The sequence below is a fragment of the Lissotriton helveticus genome, chromosome 7 (genome assembly GCF_964261635.1).
Source record: "Lissotriton helveticus chromosome 7, aLisHel1.1, whole genome shotgun sequence".
NCBI classification, from domain to species: domain Eukaryota; kingdom Metazoa; phylum Chordata; class Amphibia; order Caudata; family Salamandridae; genus Lissotriton; species Lissotriton helveticus.
The window spans coordinates 1718691465-1718708826 of NC_136068.1; the positions used below are offsets into that span (position 1 = coordinate 1718691465).

The 17362-nt window shown below is 43.9% G+C and overlaps 1 protein-coding gene across 2 annotated transcripts in view; it reads right to left on the bottom strand.

Moving 5' to 3' along the window:
* LOC144770695 (retroviral integration site protein Fli-1 homolog) overlaps positions 1-17362 on the bottom strand; it is a 261988-nt gene that overhangs the window by 11898 nt on the left and 232728 nt on the right. For both annotated transcript variants that reach the window (XM_078655421.1, XM_078655419.1), the window contains exons 4-6: positions 16539-16742; positions 6013-6090; positions 2513-2575 (exon numbers count right to left, since the gene is read on the bottom strand). In XM_078655421.1, the coding sequence (XP_078511547.1) occupies positions 2513-2575; positions 6013-6090; positions 16539-16742 (345 nt within the window). The remainder of the gene's footprint in view (positions 1-2512; positions 2576-6012; positions 6091-16538; positions 16743-17362) is intronic.

Sequence of the window (17362 nt, forward strand, 5' to 3'; positions counted from 1 at the left end):
ACTTATAATCCTGCACTGGACTGTTCACCATTCCTGTCCCCCGGCTCAGCATCCCACCAACAAACTGAGGTCAACCCAAAAGAGAAGACAAAACTTTCCAATTCTCCAAAGACTTATCCATTGACATCCTAATACATGAAGTATGCCGTGCCCACTCCACTTCGATGACAACACCCTTCTAAACAACTTCAAATGTTTTTTGTACATGCTCCAGCGAAAACAAGAAAGTCAAACCTTCAGCACCCTCGTACTCTAAAGGCTTCACTGACAATAAATAATCCATTCGCACCCAGGAAAGAAAATGGAACAAAAAAAGTAATCGTGTTGACATGATACTGCAGTCCATGCAACATTAAGACATCATATCAAATAAGCCAAAGTAAAGTACTATACCCACACCATCACTGAAGCCTTCTACAGAAGCAGAACACTTTTCAAGACAATCAAGTCACTAAATCAACCCCCTGCCTGACCCATCTATCCCACACTCTATAGACAGGTTGTAATAACGAAGGTTAGAGGCGATGATACAGAAACAGGAAGAGTTTATTTAAGTTTCCAAATAAGATGACCTCATCCACAGGAGTACCCCACAGAGCAGCTACCAAGATCTCTGTCTTCAGTCAGTCTGCCTCAACCGCCAGAATCTCTCAGGTTACAGAACCACCTGAAGAGCTGGTTCTATAACCTAGGATACCACACAAGTTCAATGCCATCACCCTCTTCTTTTAGTGAGAAAATAAACAAGATCTGACAGCACATCAAACACTCCAAGCTTGCTTCTCCTATTACACCCAGCCCTTCTCACAGAATCCCAACCTGGTCATCCTTCAAAGCACTGTCTCTCTCAAACCATACCAACAATTTAAACATCCACAAATCGGCTTCCCAAGAAGATGATGTCTTACTCTTGTTCTTCATCAGAGGTCACTCTGACAAAGCTCTTTCAACCCTCCTCACCCTCCCCCACTAAAGTCATTTTCCCGAAAGCATTCAAGACTGGCCACTTTATCACAAACCTAATGAAACATACATTAGACTATTATGAACCCTCCATCTTTCAGCCCATCACTCACCTACCATTCATGGGCAAGATCATTGAAAATGCAGTCTACTCTCCACTCCAGACCACTTCAATACTAAACATCTGCTGCATGACTACCAATCTGGCTTCAGATCTCACTGTCTGCATGACAACAATCTGGCTTCAGATCTCACTGCAGCACAGAGGCCACTACCTTACACACCATAGTCAACACTCTCCTGACCACAGATGAAGATGACCCATGCCTCCTGATATTGCAGGACCTCTTAACTGCCTTTGACACAGTCAGCCACCAATCCCTCACACATACCATGGAGTCTTGCAAGGTTGTCCTCCTACTTTACTAATTGACACTATGTGTTCACAGGCACAGGCAGGTCCCATTAGATTGCTTACACCTGTGGCATCCCACAGGATTCCATTCTGTCTCCTGTCATCTTCAACCTCTACATGGAGCCCCTTTGTATTCTACTCATACAAAACAGTATCAGAATTCACCAACATGCTGATGATGCACAATTCTACTTGAAAGTCTCATCTATTCTAGACATCCAATGCCTAAACACTGCCTGCACCTCATCCAGACCTAGGTGTCCAGAGCCTACCTGAGGTTTAACCCAACCAGGGCAAAGTTATTATTTGATAAGAACAACAAATAAGAAATAGTACAAAACTGGCTAAAGAACTTTGACAGCCTTGAACCACAACTTTCACTGAATGCCACGTCACTTGGATTCAATTTGAACACCAGTTTCATCCTCAAGGAACATAGTGCCAAAAACAATATAAAGATGGCTAACACCAAATCTCTGGTCTTAGTGAAACTGTTTCTTCCAGAAAGCAACTTCAAAACTGTACTTCATGCCCTCGTACTCTTGTATCTGGATGGTGGTATTTAAGGGCATCCTGTTCGTACACAGGGCTGGTAGAAATATTATCACATCATGCCCATCCTGATAGAACTCCATCGGCTCCCCTTATCATCTCATTTGTTATGAAAATTAACCAGAGAAATGGCTGCATCAGCTAATAATTTCCAATAAGCACCACCCACATCCTGGATGCACCCTGTCCTGTGGGACCTCCAGGAGCTTTCCTGTGTTTTATTGTTTAAGGTGTAAAGATAAGAATGCTGAAATTAATCCTGCTGCATGTATTTACAAAGAAAAGCTGTGGTGTTACCTTTCTCAATGTATTCAGTCTTTAAAAGCTAGGAAAAATCCAACGAGGCATTTCCATGAGTTTATATCTAGTTTAGTCTACTTTTACGCCATAGCCGAATGAATAATTTTCCTCAGTGTACCCCTGTATGGATATCAGCACATGCCGCATGTACAACATGTGGGTCCACTGATGCACACAATGGATGGACAGGGTACGCAATAATACTAAATCACAGCTTCTTATCACCATTAAATGCGGGCACATGTGAGGTGGGTAAACAACCATGATGTAAACAGATAGCACCTTTTGGGGCAGCAGGGGCAGGTCCACTCCAGCTGGCTCTTCGAACCTCTTCATATGTGGACTCTGTGGATTTTTAAATGATAAGAAATATCTCAGATACAAAGTTACCCCACTTCCACCTTGCAATGCTTTAATTTATCAGCTTCATTATTACAGCACTCATTAAAGGGGGGACCTGGGCAGACTACGATATCCTTGTAGCTATAGACTGAAGAAGATAGAGGCTCAATTACACAGATAGAGGCATACTTGAACAGGAAGAGACATACATGAACAGATAGACACATACATGAACAGATAGACACATACACGGACAGATGGAGGCATACATGAACAGATAGAGATATACTTGAACAGATGGAGACATACTTGAAGAGATAGAGGCATAAATGAAAAGATAGAGGCATAAATGAACAGATAGAGGCATACTTAAACAGATAGAGGCATACTTAAACAGATAGAGGCATACTTAAACAGGCGGAGACATACATGAACAGATAGACACATACATGAACAGATAGACACATACACGGACAGATGGAGGCATACATGAACAGATAGAGGTATACTTGAACAGATGGAGACATACTTGAAGAGATAGATTCATAAATGAAAAAATAGAGGCATAAATGCACAGATAGAGGCATACATGAACAGAAAGGGGCATACATGAACAGATAGAGGCATACTTGAACAGATAGTCACATACATGAACAGATTGAGGCATATTTTAACAGATAGAGGCATACTTGAACAGATAGAGGCATACTTGAACAGATGGAGGCATACTTGAACAGATAGACACATGCATGAACAGATGGACGCATACATGAACAGATAGAGGCATACATGAACAGATGGAGGCATACTTGAACAGATAGTGGCATACATGAACGGATAGAGGCATTCACGAACAGATAGAGGCATACTTGAACAGATAGACACATACATGAACAGATGGAGGCATACTTGAACAGATGGAGGCATTCCTGAACAGATAGAGACATACATGAAGAGATGGAGGCATACTTGAACAGACAGAGGCATACTTGAACAGATAGACAAATACTTGAACAGATGGAGGCATACATAAACATATAGAGACATACATGAACAGATGGAGGCATACATGAACAGATAGACACATACATGAACAGATGAAGCATACATGAACAGATAGAGGCATACATAAACCGACGGAGGCATACTTGAACAGATAGACACATATATTATCAGATGGAGGCATTTGTGAACAGATAGAGGCGTACTTGAACAGCGAGAGGCATACTTGAACGGATAGAGACATACATGAAGGGATGGATGCATATTTGAACATATAGAGGCATACTTAACCAGTTAGTGGCATACATGAACTGATGGTGGCATATGTGAACAGGTAGAGGCATACATGAAGAGATGAAGGCATACTTGAACAGGTAGAGACATACTTGAACAGACAGAGGCATACATGAAGAGATGGAGGCATACATGAAGAGATGGAGGCATACATGAACAGATAGACACATACATGAACAGATGAGGCATACATGAACAGATAGAGGCATACATAAACCGACGGAGGCATACTTGAACAGATAGACACATATATTATCAGATGGAGGCATTTGTGAACAGATAGAGGCGTACTTGAACAGATGGAGACATACTTGAACAGCGAGAGGCATACTTGAACGGATAGAGACATACATGAAGGGATGGATGCATATTTGAACATATAGAGGCATACTTAACCAGTTAGTGGCATACATGAACTGATGGTGGCATATGTGAACAGGTAGAGGCATACATGAAGAGATGAAGGCATACTTGAACAGGTAGAGACATACTTGAACAGACAGAGGCATACATGAAGAGATGGAGGCATACATGAAGAGATGGAGGCATACTTGAACAGACAGAGGCATACTTAAACAGATAGTGGCATACATGAACAGATGGTGGCATATGTGAACAGATAGAGGCATTCATGAACAGATGGAGGCATACTTGAACAGATAGAGTCATGCTTGAATACACAGAGCACAGCGGCATACTTGTGCAGAAAGAGAGACAAATGAGCAAGCAAACACACATCTAAACAGAGATAGGCACATCTGAGCAGATAGACACCTCTATGCAGGCAATAACACACCAGGACAGACAAATAAACATCTGAGCAGACCAACACTCCTGAGAAGACAGTAACTCACCTAAGTAGACAGCGGCATGGCTACACAGATTGTCATAATCCCGAGCAGATAGAGAAATCTAGGTAGAGTGAGGTAGGCTTGAGCAGATACAGATAAATCTGAAGAGAGACACATCTGAGTACACAGAGCTGCCTGAACAGATAGAGATATGCTATAGATCAGGGCATGCCTGATTAGTTTTAGATACACCTGGGTGGATAGGCACACATCTGACCAGTAAATGAGACAAAACTGAACAGATAGAGATACACCTAAGCAGATGGAGACATACTTGAAGATAGAGACAGGCCTGGAAAGGCAGAGAAATACCTGGGCAGCTATAAACACATAAACACTCACAAACATACCTGTGAAGAGCTGACAAAAATGCATAACAAATAGAGATTCAACTGAGAAGAGAAGCAAGAGCTGATAGAGATATTTGAGCATGTATAGATAAATGAAAACAGAGGATCATATGAACAGGTAATGAGGCATCTGAGAAGGCGTGACAGACATAAGCAGTCAGAGGCACAAAGGGCAGTCAGAAGCACACCTGGGCAAATACAGTCACACCAGAATAAAAGTACAATATGGCAAAGAGATGCACCTGATCAGACAGATCAATTTAAATAGAAATAGATACTCCTGAAGAGTTATAGATGTCTTCAGCAGACAGGGACATGACAGGGTGACTGAGGCACATGCTACATATAGAAAGGCCTATAAATAGACATCAGAGCAGTTAGACAAACCTGAGCGGCTAAAGGCCTCTGAGCAAGTGGAGGCACAAGAACAAATAGAGACATTTATGAGTACTTGGAGACAGCTGAATATATATATAGTGGCACTTGGCCTGGTAAAGATGCACTAAAGCTGACAGACACAAGCATGAGCAGATACAGACAACTGTGAAACATACCTGGGCAGATAGATTCACCTGAACAGACAGAGTTACTGGAGCGGAAAGACATCCCTGAGCATATAGGGCCACTTGAACATATACAAAGAGACACCAGAGCGGAAAGAGATACTCCGGAGAAGATGGAGACACTCCTCAGCTAGTTGAAACACCTCAGCAGACAGAAACGCAGGCTGAGATTGAGGGCCAACATTGGAGGAATGCACCCATGAACAGAAGGTCCTCAATGGACCATTAAATGTGGGGGTAGACAAACACTTTTGGCAGTTGGGAGGTGTGGACTTGACAAACATCTGGATGAGAAGCGCATGAACATGTGCCTAGAAGTCAGAGAGTAATAATAAGATACTCATTACCTCTACAGTTTAAAACTGTGGTAAGATGCTTACCTGTTTTAACCTGGATCCGCGGAGGTGGTGGCTGCTGCGTAATCACAGGAGTGACAGGATAGGTGAACGTCGGGCTGCCTGTTAGAAAAGAGGTTTTTAGCTCAAATGGGATCTGGAGGAGGAGTGAGAGTAGATGAGAAAGTGAAGGCAGAAACACACAGAGGGCGTTATGAACCCCTTTCTCAATACTTGATGTATAATGAAAGTGCCTGTCAGATCACACATCATTCAGGGGCAATCTGAGGAGCCGATTTATGGGTTAATGAAATGGGTAATTTTTATTCATTCCAGACAGTAAATTAAGTGGGGGGTGCATTATCAAGTATAGTTTTGGGCTGTGGGCAGACATAGAAAAGATGTAGCTATAAGACCTACACTGTAGTTGGATTTGGGAAGAAAAAGAACAAAAGGATGTGATTTCAGCACTTGTTGAATGGAATTTGATGCTTTGTACTTCCAAGGAATTAAGGGTTTATACTAGGCTAGATACAGGATTTGGCATCAAGATGTTGTGGGTAGTACAATATGTGTTATAGAAGCTTTACAGACTCATAGTGAACTAATATGCTTGCATAAACCACACACACTCACACACGCACACACACACAAACACACACATCAAAGTCACAGTCGCTAGTGTGTATAGTAGCTATACGTGAATCAGAGTTTTGATAGAAAGAGTACTTCTGTTTTGCTAATAATTATGGTGCCTTTGATGAATGTTCACGAAATATAAAAAAAATTAACAATTCATCCACTTCAGCTCCTCGAAAGTTTCAAAGTGATATGTCAAGTGGGGCCCGAGAAAAAGCAGGGCCCCAAAAGTCTTTTTTCCCCATTCAATTTCCTTAGGAAAAATTAGACAGCGATCCAGAGAAAACAGCTGAACAGAATTACACTATATTTGCCGTAATGTTGTCAGTGTTTTTTGAGAAATTAAGGTTCAAAATGGATGGATATATTAACAGCTGGTCACAAGGGAGACTCGGCGGGACCACAAACTCCGAAAATAAAGTATTTAAATTGGTCAAGATGGCTTTTTCCCCAGTAGCTTTCTTGCTCCCATTGGAGCGAAACAGTCTTGTGGGAGCTTGACTGTGATTGGCTGGCTGAAACCTCAACAAAACTGTTGTGCCCACCATTACAGGATTAGGGGACTGTGTCCCTGTGTCCTGCAAATTGAAACAATTATATAAGTGGTAGGCTACAGGTATCCTGATCCGCTGAATCCTCTGGGGGCAAATATGAACATACGACGCACTGATCTACATGCAATATTAAGACCGTTATTGTTATGGGTCAGGTTGTGGATTACCCCTGAGTTAATTGAATATAAAAATGGACTGGTTGAAGTTCTGAAATTAGATACTGGTAATAAGATTTCTTGGTTTAAACATGTCAAAACATGGTTAACAAAATTGGGTCTATCCCATTTTTGGAGCCAGCCAGAATCTTTGACCGTGTCCTTAAAGAAAATAGTCAAACTTTCTTTTTGGGCCCTTGTGAGCCATGACGCAGTATACGTTGGAGCGCATGGCCCCATAACTGAAACATTTTTAATGGTAAAAAATGTGGCCCAGTTTGAAATGTTTCTTGATGAGATTCGGCCACCATTGGCGAAAACCTTGTATCTAAAATATAGGTATGGCATACTAAGGACTCGGGAAACCGAGACAAAATGGGGGAAAATTAGCAACGATAAATGCACTTTATGCACAAATAATGCAAGAGAAGACATTTTTCACATTCTATTTTTTTGTTCATGCTATATAGAAACAAGAAGGAAATGGATAGTGCCATTGTGCCGTAATATCGGATCAACTTCGTATAAGGAAGCTGGTAGAATATTAATTACGGACACTAGTCAAGTAATTGTGTTTGGCATCAGTAGATTTCTCTTGGCTGTAAAATTTATTAGACAAAATCGTCTCTGCCATTTTAAGCGTATCTAGCGAGAATTGTTAACTGGCTGTTATAATTCAATTTAATTCTTTTTGTAACACTGTAAATATTTTAACAATCTTTTTAACCATATTTATTGAAGTGTGTTTCAAGCCCCAACTCACGATTTATTTGTGTAGGGTTACGGTAATTATTTGGTTATGCACCAGCACTTTTCTTGACTGTGTATATTTTTTGTACATCTGTCGATAATAATGTGGTCATGTTTATTATGTATTTTGTATATCTTTTATGATGCAATTGCAACGAAATAAAGAATATATTGTATATAAGTGTAGGCTACAGGTATCCTGATCCGCTGAATCCTCTGGGGGCAAATTTATAAATAAAAATTGGGCGGTGCAACCACAAGATCGAGAAAACTATTGCAAAACAAAAAAAGAAAGAATGTGAGGTGGGGGTCATGTGCGGCTGGGGGAGGGCTGCCTTCAGACATATTGTAATATATTTCCCTGAAAAAACAAAGGCTAAAGTGGAGTTATACATAAGTAAGTGTTAGACCGTGCATCTTTTTGCTGTTTCCCCTGTATTTTTGCTTTTTGACCTCCTGGTTTTGACTCTGTCTTTCTGGTTTAGTGTCTCTGTGCACTTTCTCACTGCTGTACAGTGTTAAAGTTCAAGTGCTCCTATTGTACATTGTATTATGGATTGGTGTTTCCGTGATTGGCGTATTTGATTTACTGGTAAGTCCCTACTAAAGTGCACTGAGAGTGCCATGGCCTGTAAATCAAAGGCTGCTAGTGGTCCTTCAGCACTGATTGTCCCACCCACACGAGCAGCCTTTCAAGGGGTTCTCAGACCTGTAACTACAGCGTCAATGCGAAGGTTTTACTGCCATGTCGACTTGGCAAGTGCGCTCACTTGCCAAGCCCTAAACCTTCTATTTTATTACATGTCAGTCACCCCTAAGGTAAGCCCAAGGTACCCCTATGGTGTAGTGCATGTCGTGGTGTGTGTGACATGTCCTGATAGCGAACCACAGTGTAGTTTGTTTTTCACTGGTAAAAGGCTATCTATCCCATAGGATAGAAAGGGGAATGCTTGGTAACATTATATGAGTATATTTTCTTATTGGGACAAGATGGGGAAATGGAGTTTAGTAGGCCTGAACTCAGAATGTAGAAATGCATCTTTAAGTAAAGATAAGTTGTATGTTCTGTGTTTGAAAATAGAACTTTTAGAAAGTAGGTATTTTCTTGCTTAGCCGTCGCCGTCCTGTGTGCCTCTTTTGTGTTGTGGATTGTCTGTCTGGCCTTGGAGTGACAGGGGATGGGGATGTGCATTCTCTTCAGACAACCTTTGGGGGCTGGGGGGGAGGGAGGCGAGGTGTGTCCTGCCTTTCCAGGATGAGTCAGAGCTAGACTAAAGAGACCTGGCCTGCATTTAGAGTAGGGGATGAGATTTCCTTGCACCTGAATGCGCATGGTCTACTATGGACAATGTTGTCTCCACCTCCTGCCTGGAAGCTGGGCCAGAGAGGACCAAACTGGTTAAGACTGAACACAGACACTCTCTGCCCAAGAGTACAAAGAGAAACTGAGTATAAATATTGGGGCCAGACCCCGGGACTTTAGAACTTGCTTGGATCAAGGAACCTGCCTAAAAGAAGAGCTAGAAGAACTGCCAGAAGGAGTAATGCCCTGTTGCTGTGGTGTTGCTTTGTTGGGGTGGCCTGACATTACTGCTCTGCCTTGGGCAGTGAAAGGACTGGACGGAACTTTCTTCACTTGTTGCTGAGAATTTCCAATGGCTTGAAATAGAGTTTGCCTCCAGTTCTTGAAGTCTCCGGCCTGCAAAGACTTCACTTAACTCTGGAACTGTGTGTTTCAGTTGCCACAGAAGGGGGAAACAGCCGACACCATCACCAACACCGCTGCGGGCTCCGTGTCCTGAAGGCACCTGCAGAGGGCACCCCCACACTTTGCACTGCAACCCTGGTCTCACTGACGACGACGACGACGACTGCCATCACCACCGAGCCGCTGCTTGAACCTCGGCCTGTGGGCACCACACTCCGCACCACCTCACATCACTCTGCCACCCTGGTCTCACCGACAATCCTGCTGCCCGCTGACCTCAAAACATGTGACCGCACAGGGGGTACAACTAATAAGTCACACGACGCACTGCCCCGTTCCACACTGCAGTCTGGGCCGATTAACACCATCTCTCATCAACCAGCACTGTCGCTTGAACCGTGACCTGTCAGCACCGCCACGGGCACTGTCTCACTTTGCACCGCAGCCCTGGTCTACCCGCCACCACTGGACGACAGTCACTGAGCTGCTGCCTGCACCGTATTTTGAGGGCACGCTCACTGCACCGCTACCCTTTACATCACAACTGCGACGGGTGCCACGATCACCCCGCACCGATGCGGTCGGCCAGAACTAACGGTACTGTTTAAATGTCTGCTGACACTAACGCCGATCTGCACCAACACGGTCAGCCGGAACTGTTAGAATCTGTTGTTTTCAGCATTGCGCTATCACCGGACGGAGCTACCGGCTTCAAGGAACTGAATTTTAAAGTTATTCCTGCAAAGTGCTCCTATTTGATTACTCTATGTTGGTCTTTTATCATTTTGGTCTTCTTTGCAAAGATAGATATTAGTTATTTTTCTAGAACTGGTATGGTGTCCTTTTGAAGTTTTTTCACTGTATTACTGTTGGTTATGTGCAAATGCTTCACACACTCCCTCTGAGATAAGCCTGCCTGCTCGTGCCAAGATACCACGGGGGTGAGCAGGGGTTATTTTAGTAGTGTATCCCCCTTATCCTGATCAGAAGGATGGGTCCCTATTTGGACAAACTTTCAAGCCATTGCCAACTAGAGACCCCCATTTCTAACAGTAAGGTAATATGATTTTAACTTACGTTAAATAAAAAACCTTAGAAATTCACTGAAGAAACCAAAGGTTAAAGTGGAGTTATATGTAGGTCTTCTAATAATAGAAAACCTACTGCTTTAAAACAAAAAAATGAAATTCATCAATTATACATAACTGAAATCCTGTACGAAGGTGTAGTACTACTTTATACCTGTTTTCGATTTGATCTAGGGATGCAAGCGAGCAGGCCATCTTCTTAAAAGTTTGAAATGAGTATACCTTAGAGCCATGCATAGCTGCACCACCCATAGGCCTTTAATGAGGAGGAGAAAAGGATGCTCAGCAAATTTAAAGCCAGGGGTTCCAGGAACTCAGAACTGCCAATGAGAGGCAGAGTAAACTGTTAAGGGAAAGTCTACTAGCTAAGACAGCTAAAGCGGGGGTACAACGGAACCCCATCAAGTTGGATTGACCACTACATACAAAAGCGAGTCAGCAGCTATAAAACGCATGTTTGCAAAACATTGGCACTTAGTGAAATCAGACTCCATAAGAGGCAGTCTGGTTACACCACACACACTTGTAACATATCGAAAATCTAAGTCAATTTAACACATCCTGGTGCACAGCTACCTGGGCACACAGAAAAAGGGTGGTTGACTAAAGGAACAAGAAGGATTCTTTCAGTGTGGTAAGTGCAACGCATGCAAGGGCTGTACAAATAAGAAGAATTATGGACTACCAACGGGTAGAACTGCCAACAGTAATAAATTCATAGTTTGCGGCAGTGACCTTGCATCTATCTCATATAATGTCCGTGGGGCCTATAGTATGAGGGCAGCATGATCCTTCCTGTCAAAAAAAGGATACTGGAACATAGTAGGGCGGTGAAACATTGTGATCAGAATGACTCTGTAGCCAAACACTGGCAAATGAATTCCATTTTTGGATTTGACAGGAGTTATACCACTTCTGCACAACCTCTTCGAAAGCCGGAGCAAAATCGAACTTTCTCAGATCGTCACAGACCAAGATCGCAGGACACATCCTAGATCGTATTTTCATCCCCCAGCAACGACATTAAATGCAACTTTGCCTCTCCGCTCACTTGGATCGACCACTCCATCATGCATTTCCAAATCTACACACTGCCAGCCAAAGCACCCACCAGCATCAATATGCCCAGTCAAAACTGTAGCAAAGGAGGAGGAGCTACGCTAGCAACCAAGATGGCCGCGTAAGCTCCCGGCTCCGCCGACCTCCGCCAGTAGCTCGTAAATCCTGGTATTGATCCTGAATTCGCACCGGACTCCCGTGCGACTGAGGTGTTCCTGAATCTAAAGATGCAATCCCGAGATTTCCATCTTCTCGAATGATGAAGATACGCCGTGTTTTCATTCTCGGCCTAACCCAGCGTGGAAGCCGGGGCCTCGATTTCTAACCCATCCGGGTTGGAGTTGAACAACATCGGCCGCGGGACTTGGGCGTCGTCCGGTCTCCCGAAGTGGAGTATATCCTGACTGGTTTTGATGGCGATACTGTGGTCGGTTGCTTCCGAAGATACAGCGGCGTGACGCACCGGTTGCTGTGGTCGGGGGTCTGTTGCCCGGAGACTTTGCTAGGCTACCGGGGTCGACGGGCTTGGATCCTTGCTGACGGCGAAGGTGTCGATATTGCGAGACTGAGAGCGCCCACCGTTGCCATCGGCCCCACCTGTGCCTGTTACCCCGGGGTAGTTGACCTCCGGGGTTCAAGACCTGCTCTGTCGCTTCGCGAGAGGAGATGGAGTGGGTGGAATGTACGCCGTCGCTGCAGATGGTAATGGCTGCCATTGGGGTGCTCCACTCGCAGGTCACCGCCATCATCCAGAAAATGGTCGTAACAGTTGACAATATCTGCCTGAGACCGGACTACGACCCTTTGATAGGTTTGAAACAAGCTGTGTTACCAGCGGAGCGGGGTATTCCTGAGACTGTGGGCCCCGTGCAGAAGCCAGATTTGGTGTTTTCTGTCAGCTCCCAAATAACAGCTGGCGAGCCTGGGACTACCATAAGCTCATCATGCTCAAGGCCGATACCGCCCAAGATGGCTATAGACGATCTTATACGCCATAATAAGCTCTTCAGTGTCTATCGGAGTGACTCATCATCCTTTTCCTCCCAGTTGGTTCAATCACGTTCTTGTGTCTTATCTTTGGTGGACAGTTATCTCCGTTTGACTAGTGGACTTCGATTACTAATATCTTGGTTACGATCCTACCGTACTGACTTTGACTTTTTTGAACATTTTGATTCTTCTATTGAGATGCCGGTTCGAGCGGAGAGGGCTCGCACGAAAAATCGGAGTGGCCAGGGTTGAATTTGATTGTCTGGGTTTGATAAAATGGCTTCATCGATACGGTACTTGTAGCCTATAATGATGTGGGAGTCGGGTGGTTCTCACAAACTCCCCCGGTTGGCTTGTAATTGTAGCATAAACTGTCTTGATTATATTTAGGGGTGGTTTGCTTCTGGCGGGGGGTAAGGGAGACCGGGGGCCTGTCTGATATCTACTCCTCCATTCTTTTAGGTTTAGTTCTTGGGCGACAGGCACGCTGCTAGTGGGGTTAGGCCGTAGCCATTGCAGGGGTGCAGGGTGAGGGGTTTGAGGGGGGGTTTATTGTGTCTTTGTTTAGTTCTATGGCCTTTTTCTTTTCCCTTTTTCCCCCTTTTTACAAGAGGTGGGTTGTCTATCCTGAATCGATTTTTCTCTCTTATCTCGGTGTCTACTCTGGTCTTAATTATCCTGAATCATGGGTGGATGTGTCTCGCAGACTGCAGCTTAACGAGGTTGTTGATTATACTGTCTCTTCCCCTTCATATACTTATTTACGTTGACGTCTCATACTCCTGTGTATTGATTTCTCTGCATTGGCCTATTCACCTACCTACGGTTGTAATGTATTCTATAGTATGGCACCTGATATGTGTAATATTTCCTCTTGTTTCTCTTCAATAAAAAGAATTAAAAAAAAAAACTGGAGCAAAATAACAGAAGCTGACTGGTGCAACACCCTTGAACCTTGAGAAAGATATCAGCAACTTCAACCAGTGGGTCAACACCTGGGTAAACTCACTCCAACCAATTAAAATTCATAAACATGGCAGAACCAACTGACAGGCAACATTGCATACAGACAAGTTCCAGGTCTCCAAAAGTAAGCAGCTGGAAAGGAAATGGAGAACCAAACATGAAGCCAACACCCCAGATATACCTACAAGGCTGCACCCATGCACTACCACCATCTCACAGCTAAAAATTGCAGTTATGACACACGCGGCCGTGCACCACAAGGCACCTAACTACCTCGCTCAAAAGCTGTCTATATCAGAAGGTTCGAGATCCAATAGGAGCACAAAAAATCTTCTCCTGAAACCTCGTAGATTCCGGAAAGTGAAAACTTACAAGCGCTCCTTCTCAGGGATGGCACCCAGGATCTGGAATGCGCTCCCTCCTGAAACCAGGCTGATCTCCTCCACTGCACTCTTCAAGAAAGAGGTGAAAACCATCCTTCTGGCCAAGATCTCCTGATCGTTATAGATGTTGGTTCAGAGACTCTGCATTGCTTTGTATCACTGCTCACCCTATCCCCTGGCACTATACTCTACTTGTTGGGGGCACTACTACGCTACTCTCTTACTACCGACCAAGATATGATACACGTTGGTTTACTGATCCACCTGTACACCTCTGTAGTGTGATCAATGACTTGTGTTGTCCTATATTACTCCCTTACCTGATTGTATATGGATTGGTTTTATGTATGTTTTTATTATCCATGTTATTACCATGTTATTGACTCTTATACTGTTTCCCATTATCTCTGTTGACTCCTACTGCCCCTTCCCTTTCTTTGTGAAGCGCTCTGATATCTGTAAGGATCCTGTTCGCGCTATATAAAACTTTGAATAAATAAATAAATAAATAAATCTCCTGAAGTATACCAGGAGAAGAGCCCTTACTGAACAGATTGAGCTCTAACAACTGCAAAGAGATCTTCTCTATCATCAAGGAGTTTACCACACCAGAGGCCACAGACAAAACCATCACTCCTTCTCAGGAATTCTGAGACAACCTTTCCAACTTCTTTCCTAAAAAAATGTAATAGATCTACGATAACTGCACAACTCATTTCCAAGGATAGCATCGCCAACCTGCCCATCGCTGGCTCAGACTCTCTCCTAACTAAGTGGCGAACACTCACTGAGGAAGACACCACTGCTTTCAGGAAAAATTTCTCTTCTGGGTCCCCAACAGACCCTTTCCCCATCATAACAACAACCTCTGATCAGCAAAATTGTCACTCATCATCACATCCACCACCTTCTCGGAAGACTGGAAACAGGCAGCAGTCAAGGCCCTACTTGAAAAACCTTCAGCCGTACATACATGCCATACATTCAACCCAATACCGAGATATGGGCCTAAATCCATTGTTTTTGTTGCTCCCCATGCCATTCCAGTTTGGACCCAGCCATATGCAAACCAATCTTGACACAGCACCCAATGGGAACAGTCCAGCCCGAACTGCCAGGCCAGATCCTCCCTGGACTGGAAACAAGCATCCTAGGTCCGGTTTCGGGGTTTCACCCCTCATGAGCCAAGATAGCCGGACTCCAGCGGCATGGGGAGCACGGGGCCCACGTCTGGGCATACCCGTCTTACTTGGGGTGACAAATGCAAAAAGAATAATTGATGGACAGAATGCAGAACAATGCCATGCATTCACCCAAATACAGAGATCTTGGCCTAAATCCATAGTTTTTTTGCTCCCATGCCATTCTAGTTTGAACCCAGCCAATGAAAATCAGTCTTGACCCTGAAACTTAAATCCGACAAGCCCACAACAGCCAACCATTCAAGAAACCTGGGAATCATCTTAAACAATAATCTCAACATGGCAGCACAGATAAAAACAGTCAACTCCTGCTGATTCCAGATACTTCACATGCTTCGAAAAATCTTTAAAAAGATTCCCAGGGAATCCAGATATACCATCATTTAAGACTTAATTACCAGCAGACTAGACTATGGCAACACACTATATGCCGGACTTTCTAACCACCTCCTCCACTGACTTCAGACCGTCCAGAATGACGCAGAGAGACTCTTCCTAGACCTCCCATGTTGCATCCACATCACCCCACACCTCAGAGAGCTCCACTGGCTGCCTATAGACAAACGCTGCTAACTCAAACCTTTCACTCATGCATAGAGGGCCCTGCGCAACATAGGACCGGTATACATTAACAGCCACCTTCACTTCCACCAACACACCATTTGATATTGGAATTCACATGTTGAGTATAGGGGTGTACAGATAGAAGACTTAAACATTCTTACATATTCGAATCAGTGGTCACAAAGAGAAGAGCGAATGTTGATACACAGTGGATTGAATTTTCATATAAGAAGATTGAACTGTATGCAGAGGATTGAACATTCATACACAGAAGATTGAAGGCTCATATACAGGACATTAAACATCAATACTGAAACACTCATAGACAGAGATGCAAGGTCCATTCACAGAAGGTTAAAGTTAAACTTAAGACTGAATATTCATAAACAGAAGATTGATCATTCCTCCACAACAAATTGAGCATTCACACAGAGACCAGTTAATAATCATAGACAGAAGATTAAGTCTTGAGAAAAGATCTGGAGGTCATAGGTAGCTTTAGGGGGCTCATACTTTGCCTGAGATAGCCCAGGTGCGACAGCAGGATTTCTGTGTTGTAGGGTGATGTGATGCTCATGAAGTCCTCTTTAGTCATTTTGCAGAGTTCCTTCCCATCAATGTTCTGGAATGATGCCATGTCCATGTCCAACAGGCCGTATTCTTTGACTGCCCATTCCACCCACTGTCGCACGTGGTCATGTGTCCACACACCGGGATCTGCAAGGACATGGAGAAAAGCTTGTGAGAGAGGAGATATATGCTAAAACACTAGCCCTGCAGGATATAAGGGTTTTCCCTTCATACAGAGCTTAGAAAGCATTTGAGGGGGTGAAGTGCGACCGTACCTCAAATAAGACTTGAAAGCAAGCCCAACACAATGAAAACAATCTTTCACAGAGACCCAGAATCCCTCTCCTCCATTAGAACATCAAGAGCGAATATTCCACATACTTGTCAAGAATGTGGACAATCACAATCAGGAGCATTAGAGACACACTTGGGGCTTCATTTATGAGGTTCTGCCATAGGGCAGCACCACAAGACTTCCTGCTGCACTGCCTTACGACAAAAGTAAAGGGCAGGAATGCGCTGTATCTATCAGATATGGCACCTTCCTGTCCTTTTCTCCTGTGCCGGCATGCAATGGACTGCCATGCGCCAGCGCCGACACCTTTGCACCATGCTGCAAGGGTGCCCGCTTTGTGGGGATGATTATTTTTGTGCAGGAAGGAAAACCTTACTGCACAAAAACAATCACAAGAGGCTCTTTTCTCTTTCTATGTGTGCTGTAGAATGCAGCAAACATAGGAAAATGAAAAACGAGGAGAATTAAAGAT